At 33.8% G+C, this 16,920-nt stretch overlaps 2 protein-coding genes across 3 annotated transcripts; one reads left to right on the plus strand and one right to left on the minus strand.

Moving 5' to 3' along the window:
- The first annotated feature begins 1,044 nt into the window (after positions 1 to 1,044).
- On the plus strand, positions 1,045 to 3,785 carry LOC112805522 (manganese-dependent ADP-ribose/CDP-alcohol diphosphatase-like). 2 transcript variants are annotated; one of them, XM_025847902.3, is made up of 2 exons: positions 1,045 to 1,347; positions 2,552 to 3,785. In XM_025847902.3, exon 2 carries the CDS (start codon positions 2,585 to 2,587, stop codon positions 3,581 to 3,583), a length of 999 nt encoding a protein of 332 aa, XP_025703687.1. In that variant the 5' UTR covers positions 1,045 to 1,347; positions 2,552 to 2,584; the 3' UTR covers positions 3,584 to 3,785. The 2 variants fall into 2 exon arrangements, with proteins under 2 accessions (XP_025703687.1, XP_025703682.1); XM_025847897.3 differs by having other exon boundaries at positions 1,104 to 1,347; positions 2,549 to 3,785.
- Positions 3,786 to 4,128: 343 nt separating this feature from the next.
- On the minus strand, positions 4,129 to 5,895 carry LOC112805533 (high-affinity nitrate transporter 3.1). Its single transcript, XM_025847909.2, has 2 exons — positions 5,418 to 5,895; positions 4,129 to 4,978 (listed from the first exon to the last, which is right to left on the minus strand). Exons 1-2 carry the CDS (start codon positions 5,548 to 5,550, stop codon positions 4,491 to 4,493), a joined length of 621 nt encoding a protein of 206 aa, XP_025703694.1. The 5' UTR covers positions 5,551 to 5,895; the 3' UTR covers positions 4,129 to 4,490.
- Positions 5,896 to 16,920: the final 11,025 nt, after the last annotated feature.

Genomic DNA, 16,920 nt, shown 5'->3' on the forward strand with positions numbered 1-16,920 from the left:
GAGGAAGCAACAACATTATTCTCCCGAGTTCTCACAAATAATCAGCAATTTTTATCGATCAGCAACAAAAATATAAAATAAAAAAATATTTAAAAATAATTTTTTATAATTCAAAAATAGAAAAATCAGAGAATCCAAAAACAAAAAAATTAAATAATTAATCCAAACTCAGCAATCATATCACCACCAACTTTAACTCAAAACACAACAAACAAACAAAAAAAATAGCAACTCACCCCAAATCAAAACACAACAAACAGAGGAAGAAACAACAACTAAAAAATTAGATTTCAAATTTTAGTAACTCATAAAAATTAATAAAATAAAAACAACCATAAATTGAAGCAAACATAAATTTAAATCCAAAATTATATCAAAACTCTATTTAGCATTATAAAATTAACAAAATAAAAAGCTGAAGAACTAAAGAACTCTGCCAAAATTTCTATAATTAAAATATACAATTTTAAAAAATAAAATTCTAAATTATTTATTATTGTTTTAAATTATTATTTTAATTTATTAGTCAAATAATTCAAAGATTAATAATATTTCATAATAATATAATATAATTATAAAAATTATTATTATATTATATATATTTTGTTTTTATTATCAAAATTTTTTAAATTTGTTGCTGATGTTATCAATTAAAAATAAAAATATTATTTATATATTAAAATTAATCACTAAAAAATACGTATTTTATATTTTAATATATTTAAATAATCAATTAATTTTAATATATACTTAACATAATTAATTAAAAATTACAATATTACTCCCCTAAAATATTTACGATTAGTATTTAGTAAGCAAACATGCTGGTGTTGGTGGGTTGAGTTTAAAATCCGAGACAAAGCCGCAGTATTACAAGGAAGATGAAATACGCCAGAAAAAGCAAGAGACAACACACATGGTAGCTTGGGGCGCGTGAGACATTGGTCAATGGCCTTGGTTACGAAGACACGTGGCGTTAATGAACAGGTAGAGAGACTTAGAGACTAATTGATAACTGTGTTAGTCCCGTGTGCCTGACAACTCGACAAAAAGACAATTTTAGCCCCTCTACTTTTTTTAGCCAACAAAAAACCTAAATTTTTAGTCATTCGATTATGAATTTAACTTATTAATTCATAAATAACTTCCTTGCAATTCCCCCAAATTAAAAAGTTTATATAACCCCAACTCTAAACTGCAGCTTCAAACCTCGTCACAATCGAAAACTCTCTCCAGTATCCACATACATTGTGTCATTGTGGTATATACATATATATGCTCTGTTGATGATTGCTCCACTTCCATCTCAGGATTCAAATTCAATCATTGTTTATTAAACTCGGACAAGTACGTCCTTTAATTTGATTTCTCTCTCTCTTTCTCTCTCTATATATATATATATATATTTTGCTGGTTTATTGTATCATCTGAAAGCAATTGTTCTTCGTTGGTTTGCTTGCTTTATAGGTGGTTTTAGTGCACCTTCGTGGGCACATTACATACAAATTTAGTGCATGTTTGGCCCATTATTTTGTTAAAAAAATATTTTTTTCATATTTTTTAATTTTTTAACGTGTTTGATAAATTTTTAATAGTAAAAGTAAAAGCACTAGTAAAATAAAAAAAATCTTTTTTGAGAAGCTGTAATTTACATCTTTTTTTAAAAGATCTTTTTTTCTTAAAAAAAGATGTTTTTCATGTAATAAATAAACAAAAAAGTACTTTTATATTATTATACTCAAACAATATGAGACCTTTTTATATGAGATATCCAAACATAAAATTACTTTTACTTCTCTATAAGATTTTTTAAAAAAAATAACTCGAAAAAGATCTTTTCTTAAAAGCTCACTCAAACAATCTAATATGTGGAAATTATTAATTTAACTCGAAGGGAAATCTGGAATCTTTGATGTGTTTGTGACATCAAATAATGAAAACGAGGGTGTAACTGGGTTTTGAATTTTTGATATTCTTTTCAATCTTAATTGGCCATTAGAATTCAGAATTTCTCATGTTCTCGCTCTTTATAATGCTTCAATAGACACTATTCTGATCGCAACTAATTGTGATTACTGTGTGTCCTATCATACATGCTTCGAACAATTTCTTCTGCACTTCCTTCTTTAAGTTCTTTCTATTATATCTATAGATCACTGTGCAGTTTGTGTACAATGAGAATGTCTTTTTATCTGGACTTGAAAGTTGAAACTTGTTACCAGATAACTGATGTTGTATCTCTAGTTTTGTTTGATTTTGAAACTGTCTAGTTATATAAGGACAAGCCATGATTTTTAAACTTTTGTTGTATGCTACTGTATTTTCTCATTCCCATAAACACTAAATTTTTTGATATTATCAAATTCAGAACTTTTTTGGTGGATGATAGATTAATGTACCCAGTATATATTTGTAGAATTAATGAAGTTAGTTAATATCATTACAAAAAAACTCGTATAAGAAGTAATTTGTAATCTCAAATTAAATTTTTTATATATGAGAAAACTCTATTCTGCTGATACATATATAATTGATTTTCTATGTCCAGTAGGAGCTTGTGGGGAGTTAGAGACATAGATACACAATGGGTTATGCCAACGGGCAAGCTAGTTATGTTAATGGAGAATCTACTTCAAATAGGAAACAACAACCTCTCTTTTCTTTTGGATTGATTACTGATGTCCAATATGCAGACATTCCAGATGGTCGATCGTTTCTTGGTGTTCCTCGGTACTATAGGCATAGCATTCTCGTATTGCAAAGAGCAGTTAAAGAATGGAACAATCACCAGAGGCATAATTTTGTGATAAATTTTGGAGACATTGTTGATGGATATTGTCCGAAAGATCAGTCTCTCAAAACGGTAAAGAAAATTGTTCATGAGTTTGAGAACTTCAAGGGACCCGTGTATCACTTGATTGGCAATCATTGCCTATACAATCTCCCTCGCAGTCAGTTGCTTCCGTTGTTGAGGATTCAGAGCGATAAAGGCCACGGTTACTATGATTTCTCGCCCATGCCAGAGTATAGGTTCGTTGTTCTCGATGGATATGACATCAGCGCCATTGGTTGGCCCAAGGATCATCCAAGAACATTAGAGGCCTTAAAATTCTTGCAGGCAAAGAATCCGAACGAGGACAAGAACAGTCCAATGGGTTTGGTTGGGCTTGAGAGAAGGTTCCTCATGTTCAATGGGGGTGTTGGAGAGGAGCAAATGAAATGGTTGGACCGCGTCCTTGAAGAATCAACAAGATTGAAACAGAAAGTTGTGGTCTGCTGCCATCTTCCTCTGCATCCCGGCGCATCGTCGAAGGAGGCACTGTTATGGAATTATGACGAAGTAATGAACTTAATACATAGATACAATTGTGTGAAGCTATGTATAGCAGGACATGATCACAAAGGTGGATACTCAATTGATTCACATGGCGTACACCATAAAGTTCTTGAAGCTGCATTGGAGTGTCCTCCTGGGACAGATGCATTTGGATATGCTGATGTTTATGATGACAGAATATCGCTTCATGGCACTGATAGAATGAAGAGTGTAGATATGTACTTTAATCCTAAGGCAGATTTGTGATCAAAAGATTGTTTGGTTGGTTCATGAGTCTACAAAGTTCTGCTGAAGAGAAAATATTCAGCAAGCACTAACATAAATGGCGGTTTTGTCAGAAATGATCTGCTTTAACAAATTTTGATTATTCTTGTAAAATTGTTAGCAGGCTTTGTTCCAGATATATATAAATATATATATTCAATGATAAACTTCCTCTTGTTTCTTAGTGCAGTTATTTTTCATTACTATAAAAATTAAGTAAATAATAAATAAAATTCAATCTAAATCTGCGAATTCAACTGCTTTCAGCTTACTTCACTCCAGGTGGCTTAGCTCTCATTGCAAGCTAATACTACATTTTTGGAGTTGAGTTTGGCTTTCATGATGTACCACTCACCTAGATGCAATCCTAGACATTAAATTGTGTTATTACACTTTCTATTTCTTTTTATTTGTCATTGCTACATTTACATAAATATATACCAAAATACTATATTTATGGAAAAAAGAGAACAAAAGGAGTTAGATATCAGTCTTCCTTAAACCCAAAAAAAAAAAAAAAACACAACTTTCGGAAGAGTTCATCGTGCTTCACGCGGTACCCTCATGATTATTTATTAATCATTATGGAATTAATGATCCAATTTTATAATTCATACACCAAAGAGATAGTTTACTTATTCAACAATAACTATAAATCTCCATATCTTCATAATTTCCCCTCTCTAATTCTGCTTGCTCTGTTTTAATAACTCAGCATGAACTTAACATAGGTATATTTTTTTTAAAAAAAAATTATAGCAGCAAGCGCTTATGTTGTGACATACACCATACAGCAAGAACACAAAAGAAAGAAAACAAAGCTACGTGTCTTTTCCAGTACTTTTACCTAGTAGCATGCATCTTCAGTTGAGACTTGATATCCTATCAATCATTTGGAAACCTTACCCTTCCTCTTCTCGATGTAGAAGAACACAAAGAGTGACATCACCGAGAAAACACTGAAGCAAATTGAGCATATATCAAGGGACGCGTGGCGCCCGCTGATTGCTTGGATCTCAAACAAGGTTGTTGTCTTCTTAGCATCAGTGGTCTGACCGTAAGCAACTTCAGCGTCATTAGAATCAAACGCGTAGGCGCGTACGAAGTACGTGGCGGTGGGCACGTCGCGCTCGATGACCCACTCGAAATGATTAACGGTCTTGTTGGAAGCGTCGTAGGGTTTGGCCACGATCTTGTGCTGGCACGTTTTGTCCCTTGAGAGGTCGTCCTCCGTCTTCCTCCACGCGCGGTCTTTCTGGCTGATTGGCGCGTAGCACAGCTTCACCTTAACGGTCTGATATGCAGAGTCTGTCCCGGCTGGTAAGGTCTTGTTAAGACCCCATGTCACTGTTATTTTGTCTATTCCAGCTTTCAAAACTGCCAAATTGGAAACAGCCGATAAATAACTATGAGCAATGTTAGGGGCCAGCAATTTTTGTGATTGTTAGCCATCAACTAGCTATCAATGATGATTTGATAGTGTGAGATTGGTATGAGATTTCATCCAATGGCTCACCTTTCTCTGCTGGTTACATGCTGGCCAAAATTCAACAAAACTGCTGGTCCCTTAGACTTTTTCAATAACTATTATAAATTCACTGAATTTCGATTATAATATAGTTGTGCAATTTACACCTAGTATGCATTAACTAATTTTAATTTCGTTGTTGTTTATTGATAACAGAAAATACTAAAAACAAATAATGAAACTAATCAGGTCCTTTTAATGAAACAAGATATGCAAAATTTAGGTTTGGTTCGGAGAAGTTAAGATTAATGATGATGGAATTTGGCACGTGAGTTGTGGTTTTGTTACCTTGTCCTTTCTTGGGGGAAGCGGTGACATCAAGGGTTTTCTTCAAGGAAGAGAAGTGACCTTTGCCATAACAAATTCCGGCTAAGCAGCAAAGGACAAGTAGTGATGCTACCACAACCAATCTTGATGCCATTGTTGCAAAGGTTAGAAAAGTCAACTTTGTGAGAGAGTGAGTTAAAGAGAGAGAGCGCACGGCCGAATCAAATTAATTGGAAATTATGTAATTTGGAATCTGAGTGGGACGCATGAGTTTTAAGCCTTTTATACAAGGCCCGGTCCTATAAAATATTAGGAAATCGATAAATATGTATTAGGAATATAAATTGAGTTTTTATCAACCATAGCCACGAAAAGTCCAAGCCCAAAAATTTTAAATTTTATTAATACTACTTGAGTTGTTTTTGCACAAAAAGAATGGAAGTTTCAGACAGGCAAGTGGTAGATATGGCCCTTGAGCTTGTTAAAAGGGCCAATTCATACTGAGATCTGAGAAGCAACTCCTAATTTATATGTTGACTTTTTTTTTTTCTTCTAAAATATGCATGCACATGAGATGTTAACAATCTTAGCGCAAGTGTATTTAGTTATATTACTTATTGTATTAGTTACGGGTAAGTTGATTCAGTTCCTTTCGTTTCCTTTTTTAACATGAAACTCCACATTTTTTTTCATTTTTTTTTAAAAATAGCGAAAAATAAGAAATGAAAAATAAACCTCCTCATAATATAACTAAATAATCCTAACTATAAACTATTATACTCTAGGTGTGGAAGAAAAAAAGTGATGTAAATGATCTTGTAGAAAAAGTGACATACTGACATTAGTAACTTCAAATGGTTAGACACGCGAGTTTACATATTACGACTTTAAATAATTTTAATAAAATAAAATTATATATATATATTTTTGGTAATATTAAAAAAATAAAAAATTATCAAAATTTATTTTAGTTAATATTTATTATAATAATTAATAAATATTAAATAAAATAAATTCTAACTGATTTGGACTAAATTTCTAGCCAGCATATAGTGCGTCAGAAATTAATAATTTGTTTAACATTTTTACTCTATAATATATATGATCGGAGTTTAATACTCTATACATGTAGGGAGTATCTTTTAGCCCTTTCATTTAGTATATATTCTTATGTCCCATTATGTCTGGGAAAGGACAATCAGATAAGAAATACGTAGCGTATTGGAAACTGGAATGCATATCCTTACAATTTTGGAAAAGCCACACAATGACCCAACCCTGATACTTACTACCTAATGCTAACCCATAGTTTAAATGTATGTTAAACCTCAATATTCAAATAACATAACTCCATTATTGTTATTATTACACGCTTTTAATGTCACAAATTCAATATATATTATAGTTCGTTGACACTTGTGTATTTACAATTTGGCCTCATCATTCTGAAATCTGAATTATTGCTCAAGTAAAAAATAGTTCCAATAAACTTTCGTTATAATTTTATCCAGAGGTATTAAGATATGAATGATTAATGGTTGATGATGCATTTGCTCATCATCGTTGACTTGTCCTCTTTTTTTTGGTGTTTTAGTGGATGGTTTGTCCATTCAATTTTCTTTTCACTCTGCCAAAAAGAAAAAATTCCGAACTAAGTTGAACATAACTCATCCATGCAGCCGAGCCCTTGGATCAGTGGCAGCATCATCTGCCTCGCTGGGAGCTGCATCCGGGTTCGAATCCTCAGTGAGGAATATAGAACCCATGTTAGTAATACCCATGTAGTGTGTGTGAGTGTGTTGTGTGAGTGTGTAATACATGGGTGTAATGCCTAGGATTGGGGGTTGTCCAATCTACTTGACCAAAAAAAAAAAAAAAAAACATAACTCATCCATGTGGCTAAATTATATCTAATTTTATATTAAAGAAATTAAGTAATCCATGATTCGTTGGTCATACGATGTCCCGTAATTTCCGTACTCCAGGTCTCTTAATTTATAATTTGTCTTCAATTAACAAAATATTGAGCTCATTATTCTCTTTTACCTAGTACATATTTCCTTTTTTTTTGTTTAATCTCCAAGAATATAAATTTGATATATTTTTTTCTTTCTATCAATAAACTACAAAAAGGTATATAAAAATATGGGTAAAACACTTAAATAAATCAAATAAATCATAGCGATGCAAATATTAATTTTTATTATAATAATAAAAAATTATAACATGTTAAAATAGAGTACTTAAATACTATTATATAATATAAAAAATATACTAAAAAAAGTATAAAAAAATTAAATATATTTAAAAGATAATATTATAGTTTAATATCATATTTTTATAATAATTATCTATTTAAAAGTAATTTTAACTAATATTATCCAAATAATATTTATATTATTAAAATTAATTTTAGTATAAAATTCTCAAAACATAAATTAATTTCAACTCTTATTTATGTACGTTTGTACCATAGAATTAATGTAAATCCATTTATATATATTGCTAAATACACGGTAAATCAAACTATGTGGATTGGATTTATTCATTTGTATGCAAATCGAAACAATCCTATTCAATTTACTAGGCGACTAATAGCAAGGAGTAAATCGACACAAGCTCATTTGATTTACTAGAATTAATTAGTTTAGTTGGTTTTATTATTGTACCATGTAAATCGAATAACTCGAATTCGTCTGAGTTTACGTAATTCGAGTACGTTCGATTCGATTTATAGTTAACACAACATTTCAATATAAATCCATACGCCCTAATTCAATTTACTACCATAAATTAAAAATCGAATTTACGTAATTCAATTTATATAGATATATAAATAGAGACATCTACATAATGTTTTTTGTTTTAGGTGATTTGCGTAATATTTACATGATTTTAGTTTATTTAAATGTTTTATCCTAAAAATATAAAATGGTTGGATTTGTATTTTGAACCAAAAATTTTGTGCACGAAAATAATTTTTTACATTAATTAGTTTTTTGTTCTATTGTTCCTAATTAGTGCTGTACATGATTAGTTGAGATTAGGTTCATCCTGATAAAAGTTTACCACAAATATTTATTGGTTTTAAATTTTAGATCCTAATTCGAATTTAAATTTAATAAAATCTCATTACTTTTAGGTCACAATTATATTAAATAAAAATTAAATTTAAAATGTAACATTTTTAATAAGTCTAACAATGTGTTTTTGGTTATTTTGAAAACTCAATTTTTAAAAATTTTATCCCCAAGTGATATTTTAAATCTCGTAACAAATTATTTTGTACCTTTAAAGGTCATTGTCGATAGATATCATACTTGGTTAAATTGGATCAAGACAAAAGATGTTAATATAGAAATATATTGCCATGTATGACTTGATTTAGTTCAACAGAAATACATGCATTGTCAATTTGAGTTTAATGGGAGGGATATTTTTGGGATAAAACTACTCATTTTCTATACTCCATATGCCATGATCATTCTCTTTTCGAAATTCAAATAAAATGCATAAAAGAAAGAAAAAGTAGGAAGATATATGTATATAATCATTAAAAAAATATAATTCAAATTTACCATATAGAGTGTAAAAAATATGAGTAATTTTATCCCAAAAATGTGAAATTACTTAGGACAGAAAAGTGGAGAAGGAGACGCGAGTTTTTACCAGCAAGGCTTAGTTAGAAATGACAGACCTGGCGAGAGCGATGCGTGACCGCAAACAGTTCGTCAATCGGAGTTTCGTAACTCAAGTTATAAGCGAAACAAGATGAATGTGAATAGTAAACCCTCTCCTCTCTTCTCTCAATTCAGCAGCGCCCCTTTTCTTAATTTTTAGTGGAAATGAGCTGAATTGGCTCTTAAGTGAGGTATGTATATATATATTGGGCTTGGGCCTGGTCCAATCCGTTAGCGTTTTAGGTCCGTTTGGCCCACTTTGGGTCAAAACCTTTAAAATTAGTGCCCGGTTTTCAATTCTAAATTATTTTTGTCCTTTCAAAATAATATTCAATTTTTAAAATCTTATTTTTCTCAATACGCGATTCCGGTTAGACTAGAGCCGGTACTGCCGGCTTAAGTGCCAGTACACATTTTTACAAAAACTCTTTGTAAAAGATACATTTTTCCACTTAAAAAAATTTGTTGAATTCAAATTTTACCTTTATATTTTAAAAAGAACACTTCTATATTTTTGAACCTATTTTGGACAATAATTATTATTTTATTAAAGCGTTTATTCTGGTTCTTACAAATATCGAGTCAAATTTCTAATTAGATCAAATGAACCTGGATTGGTGAAGGGTTTATCTTGCTAAAACTTTAAAATGCTTGAATGTTTGAATGTTAAGGAGCTAGTGAACATGAAATTGATTGAGAGAAAACAATGAGTGAAAGTGTCAAGGATTTTGGAAATGTTTAGTTCTTTGGAAGATCAATCCTTATGTTTATCTATTTTGATGGATGCAAAGACCTTTTTACGAAAAATCATAAATATCTGAAGAAGAGGATGGTGTGGTATCATATCTGAACACCAAACTTAAAACTTTGCTTTTCCTCAAGCAAAAAGAAAAGAAAAGAATTGAATCTCTTTGAATGTTCATGTCCAATTCAACAATGGGATTTTTTAATAATCTCTGTGAAAGTTATGGTAGGCTTAGAGAAAAGGGGGTTGATTCTATGCCTTTCTTTTAAGTTGCTGTTATGATACTTTTAAACAAACTTTTAATTCTGATTCTGTTTGTACTCAGCAGCAGAAATTTATGAGACAATTTATTTTTGTCTCATAAATATCAGAAAACAGAACACAGCAGAGATGAGAAAAGCTAACACCAGCATATATCCTGGTTCGGTTGCCTTGTGCTATGCAACCTACGTCCAGTCTCCTCCACAACAATGGAGGAATTTCTACTATAGTTAAAAGTATTACATACACCAATTTCACACTCAAGTTCTAACCTAACTTGACATTGGCTATGCTAATACCTAACTATTCACTCTTAGTGCTAATCAAACTAAGAAAGGAATACCTTACAGGTACAAGATACAAGACACTTAACCAACCTAAAGAAATCAGAAAATAACACTAGGCTTTTCTCTCAAGTGTATCACTCAGCCTTTTTCCACTCATGGCTTTTACTTGAGCTTTCTCACAATGCATTTTCTCACAAGAAATTAGAGAAAGATAAACATAGAAAAGAACATCACAATCTGTAAAACATGAAGGAGATTGACTTCATCAACAGCCTCTTCGCTCTGTGCAAAACCAGATTTGCAAACCTCAGGTACAGTTCTTCAGTGTTGGCCGAATGCTTCTTTAAAAGAGAGCATTATCGAAGTAGAGAAACTTCACAGAACTCAACTTACCAAACTCTGGTTTTCTCTCCTTGGTTCTGAATGAGCAGAAAGCTTCTTTTTATCTCCTTGCATGTTCCTTGGTAGCTCACCCTAGGTCAACTTCTTGAGCACTGAGCTTCACCAACCCAGCCGTCACTTTTTCTCATTAAGCATCAGAGTGGAAACTTTGCTTTTGACTTCTCTATCTTGACCAAAAGCCATAATACAGCAACCACAAAAGTCTTCCAATGGTCAATAGAATTTGAACCATTGAGAAGCTACTTGGTCCCCAAGAATCACTTGTGACTGTAGATACACAGCAGATTAGGGCAGAGAGCAACTTTCCCTTGTATGCCATTTTCGGACTTGTAGAGAGTTGGGAAGAAGAGAAGAAGATCTGATGCACGCAAGAGAAAATAGGTTACCTTTAATCTTTTCTTAAGCCTGATTTGGTTTGATCTCACTGATTTGACATCTGCCTTTCAAGCATAATCTCTCTCTTTCTTGCATCTTTGGTGATTTGCTTAGGGAAAAAGTTCTTTCTCTCTTTCTCACTTTTCTGAGTTTCTAACCCACACACAGAGGTGAACGTTGCTTGTGATGTGAGATCAAGTTGGAGGGAATTGAAATTAACTCAGGTTTGGATAAGACATCCATTAAGCAACCCGTTTGATTTTGGCTTTGTTTCTTTTGGGCTTTGTTTGTTTAACCAGCCCATCAGCCTTGTTTTATTTTCCATTCCATTTGGGCTATAATTCAAATTTTGGCCTGCAACATTTTATCAATAATTAGTAATATGCAATTAAAATTAATCAATACTAATTATTTATTTTGCCCAAAAATAATGTTTGTCATCACTAATTAATTTAGTTAATTTCTTAACTCAACAATCTTTCCCTTGATGACAAACATATTTACACAATAACCAAAAGGAATTGAAATTTAGTAAAGATGGAAAACTTTCCTTTGATTAATATTTCTTTCTTTTGTGTTGCTCCCCCTTTCCTTTTTAATAGTAGCTCCCCCTGGATTTATGCTTTCCTTTTTGTTCCTATTTTACATTATACTTAAAGAGAACATAATAAAGAGCTACATTTATTTTGTCTAAGGGATGAGAACTAACAACACCACAGAATCAGCCCAACACATTATAAAAGCAAGTTCTAATATAGTAGTCCACATAATCACAAAACACAATACTAGTGGCTGCAGAAATACCAATGTAGCTATTAGTCCCCATTTTGTCATCAAGGGTAGAAAATAAGCATGAACAACAAAAACACCTCCCTATTAACCTGTAGGAAAGAGTTAGAACATAGTTCAAAGTACAAACTAAACAACCAAAAGTGCAGCAGTAGTTAGAGTTATTACAGTTATCCAAAAAATAGTGCAACAGTAGCAAAAGTAACAGAAATCATGAGACAAAAAAGAGAGCAGTAGCAGTTTTCATGAGACAAATTTTAGGCATCAGAACCATTTCCTTCCGAGCCAGCTTCCTCTTCATCATCAGTGGCAGGGTCTTCATCCTTTTGAAGGTTATCAATGAAAGTCATGAACACAGCCACTCTATCCCTTGATTTCCTTAGGAAGTTCTCATGCTTGCTAGCTAGCTTCCTTTGTTCCTTACCCATTGCAATCATATGATGATTGGATTGGGAGACAAACTCTTGAACAACATCCTTGACCACATTCAGCAGAGCGGATTTCTTCCCAGTAGAGATGGAAGTACCCTCGGTGGAAGGAGCAGGAGATTCCTCAGGGACAAAATCATCATCTTCATCATCTAAGACCACTCTCTCAGATCGAGTAAGTCCCTTTTGCTATTTCACTGCACCACCTCCTTTTAGATATGAATGTCTATTTTGATACTCCTCATTGGTAAAGTCAACACCAAAATACTCAAATATGCAAGTTAGAAACATGCCATAAGGAAGTGCTTTGTCTTTTTCACTCCTAACAGAGTCAAACATGTATCTAACCATCAAATATGCAAATGAAATTTCAGTTTTGGTGAGAAGGTCATATAAAACAAGAGTATCAGTGTAGGAAACCCTTTAATATGAACTACTTTGAGGAAGTATAATGTGGTTGACCTTTCGGTGCAACTGAGCACGCTCATATCCCAGAGCTTTGTGAGTGGGTGTGATGCCATCAATTAAAGAAACATGTTCATAGATGTGTGCTAATGCATCATTGTAGGAAATACCAACACCATCATCCCACTTAACTGAAGTGTAAGCACAAGGCCCAACATCAGTATACTTCAAAGCATCACTGATAGTTTCATTGTTTAAAACTATGTCTCAGCCCTTTACATATGAGTGAGTAGTGCCTTCATGATATGTCATGTTGGCATAAAATTCTTTGACCAATAAGGGATAAACAGGCTTTTTAATGTCAAAAAGGTGATTCCAGTCCAGAAAAATCAAGTTATCAACAAATGGAAAACCTTTTCTTTTCAAAGATGGAAAATCAGCTAGAAAAGATGGACACAGTGTACAATACCAAATAACTCCTTCATAAAAGTCATTGTTCATGGTAGATTTGAATCTATAAGGATTATAGTTCGAATGAGATGTCAAAAAATGAGCTTTGTGATCAAAAGGCCCAATGTCAGGTTCACTAACTAATTTAAGGGGAACTTGAGTTTTACCTCGCTGAGAACGCACAGGAATAGACCTTGAACTAGGTTATGGTGGCTCGGGAGCAGGTTCTTCAGCAGCAGGGCGTTTGCCCTTGGATGAGGCAGGTTTCGATGAGCTTGGTTTGAAAGGTGTTGCCTTTGGTGGTGGCGTCAGTTTGGCAGAGGCAGGATACCTTGGAGTGGTCTTGGTTTGCGCCATGGGATCAGGGCGAGGAGGAGAGGTAGGAGGAGAAGGAGATGGGGTAAAGGTTCGGTGATGCACGAAAAACTTGTCTCTCAACAAATCTCCCTTCGGAAAGTATACCGAATTGTTGTCAAGTAATAACTCACAAAAGAGTGAGGTCGAATCCCACAGAGATTAACGGATTAAGCAATCAATGGTTAATTGATTATCCTAGTTAGACGAATCATATTGGAGTGATAAGCAACAAGGAAATGTTAAATGGCATAAAAGTAAAGAAAGCAATAAAGTGCAGAGAAGTAAAATGGCAAGAATAGTAAATGTAAGAACTAAAAATAAAATGAACATTGGGATCAAGAGATATTGCAATCCTCCATATCAAGTTCATTCTCATCTTCCTCCTCAATCAATGCATTCATTGATCTCCTTGGCAATCTTAAGTGATTGGATCCCAATTCCTTGGAATTCAATCTCTCAAATCTTGATCAATAGCCAATTCCTTGGTCAATTGCTCATGAGAAGAGATGAAGTATGGTCACTGATTATACCACATGCATTCTCAAATCAAGTGTTGGAAGGATTATAGTCACATATCCATCCAAACCCAATTTGGTCCAACATGAGAAAGCATTTCTAGCATGATCTCTTCATTCCTCTTCCAAGGTTCAGAAGAGATCCAAGTATGAATAGCTTCTTTTCCAAGATAACTACCCAATTGGATGAAGATCGAAAGCTCTCTAGTAAAATCAAGAGAAAAGATAGAAGAAGAAGAATGAAAACTAATATTGATCCATTGTATCACAATAGAGCTCTCTAATCCAATGAAAAGAGTTAGTTGATCATTGCTCTACCAAAATAGAAAAGAAGAAAGTGCAGAAAAGTAAAGATGAAGATAAAAACTATCATTGAAACTTCCAAATTCATAAATGAAAAGTACAAAGAAAAAGAAAGAGAAGGAAAAGTGTGTGAGGGGAGGGAGTCCGAAGACCACTCTTCAATCCCCAATTTTCAGCCTCTGTCCAGTCCCCCCTTTTTCAAAGTAAAAACTAAGGCCTTTATATAGGCTCTCCTAAATTATAAAATGAAATTAAAAGAAAATTACAATTAAATGAAAATTCCTATTCTAGATGCTTCTTGTGGCCTTGATTGGTTGACACTTGTGGGCTTGCTTGGTTGACACTTGTGGGCTTGCTTCCTTGAGGTTGGGTGGTCCTTGAAAGAGAAGTGAATCAAGTTGAGGTCCAGGTACTAAAGTTAGTGCTAAAGTTAGCCACACTAACGCTACAAGTGTGGCGTTAGTGCTAAAGTTATTGTGGCTAACGTTGCACTTGCTGCCCAGTTGGTGTTTTTGGGGCTTAAAAGATGTCTCTTGTTTGTGCTCCAATTTCATGCCCACTATAGAGTATTATATATCGTTGGAAAGCTCTAAATGTTAGCTTTCTAACGCAACTAGAATCATCTCAATTGAATCTCTATAACTAAAGTTATGCTCCTTTGAAGTGGACATGGTTGCTGGCATAGTCGCTAGCGTTAATGAAAAACGTGAGTCCCGATAACGCTAGCGACCAGGGGCTTAATATTTCCAGGTTCTGGAGCTCAAAATCAATGTCCACCCCATACTATTATATATTTTTGGAAAGCTCTGGATGTCTACTTTCCAACTCCTTTGGAAGCGCATCATTTAGAGCTCTACAACTCCAGTTACACTTCTTGGAAGGTGAAGAGGTCAGTTGGCCTTACTACAGGTTGATACCATGTTCATCTTTGTACCTTTGGAGCAGGTTTTCTCCCTCAAATTTAGTGTCAATCATGTAGTGCCATATATGCTTTGAAAGCTCTAGAATCCTACTTTCCAATGCCACTGGAATCACCTCATTTGGAGCTTTTTGGCTCAAGTTATGCGTGTTTGAAGAAGGCATGGTCAAACTGCCAGGTGGGACTTTTGCCTACGTTAACTTCCACGTTAACTTAGTTAATGTAGAAGTTAACGTGGGTCTTTTTTTGCCTCGCCAACGTTAGTGGCACTCACTTTTTCCACTAACGTTGGCATCTCCCTTTCCTTCCATGTTAACTACCACGTTAACTTAGTTAACGTGGCTGTTAACGTGGGTCTTTTTGCTTCGCCAACGTTAGTGGCACTCACTTTTTCCACTAACGTTGGCATATACCCCTTTCCTTCCACGTTAATGTAGTTAACGTGGAAGCTAACGTAGGCCTTCTTTGCTTCGCAAACGTTAGTGGCGTTCACCTTTTCCACTAACGTTCCATGCTCTCCTTCTTTAAAGTTAATGCCACTAACTTTTCTCACTAACGTTGGGGCTTTCCTTCCTTCCACGTTAGTGCCCACGTTAGTGTAACTAACGTAGCCACTAACGTGGCTCTTCTCTTCTTCTTTTGGCCTGAAATCAATCAAACAAAGTCAATCAAAGTCTTGCTCTTAATCATGGGATCATGCATCATCCAATTTATCATTCAAGTTATGCATAATTCTCATGAAATCATTCAAAATTCACAATATTTGCTTGAATCATGGTATGATTGCATTTTCAACCAAATACTTGCTTATTTCCTAAGAAAATGCATGAAACCAACCTAAAGCATACAAAAAATGGCTAGTAAAACTAGCCAAGATGCCCTGGCATCACGACACCAAACTTAAAGCTTGCTTGTCCCCAAGCAAGAAAAGAACTATGCACAAAGAATTCTCTTTAATTGGAATGTATTGAAGAATTGCTTATGATGCCTTAGTGGGTGAAGTGACTAAGTGGCAGTGGGGTGAACTCTAATTTGTATGCTTATGCAAGGATTCCAGTGCTCATTAGTCCTTACATTTTGGAAGTCTTAGATCTTAGGACTTTCATTCAAATGATATTATGAAAATCTCTTTATAAATTGTCACCTTGAAGCAGCACTTATTTTCTAGCATTTTTCTTTCCTTGTGGAATTTGGCCTCGACTCTAGGTGTCATGTATCAAAGCGGCTTTTTAAGATAAGCTTTCAATCAATACTCCCAAACCAGTTAGTCTAAGGTGTTAGGTGTTAAAGCACCCCTTAGGATTTACTTGCTCAAGCCTCTCTCTTTGATACAAATCCACCACAAGCATTTAGCTAGGACAATAACTCTTTGAGTTCTTGTTTCTTTCTTTTTCTTCCTAGTAATTGATGCTCAGAGCCTTGGGCTTGTTCTTTGTTTTTTTTCTTTTGTTACTGCTTCTTGGATCAATAAATGTTTGAGAAATTCAATAATACTTCTCTAAACTTCATTTCCTGTCTATGAGCTCCCATGCAAGTTTTCACAAACATGCAACCTCAATACACAATCATACAATCAGAACCTCCACTCCTCTTAATCTTTTGCTTGCC

This window comes from Arachis hypogaea, chromosome 1 (genome assembly GCF_003086295.3).
Source record: "Arachis hypogaea cultivar Tifrunner chromosome 1, arahy.Tifrunner.gnm2.J5K5, whole genome shotgun sequence".
Classification (NCBI taxonomy): domain Eukaryota; kingdom Viridiplantae; phylum Streptophyta; class Magnoliopsida; order Fabales; family Fabaceae; genus Arachis; species Arachis hypogaea.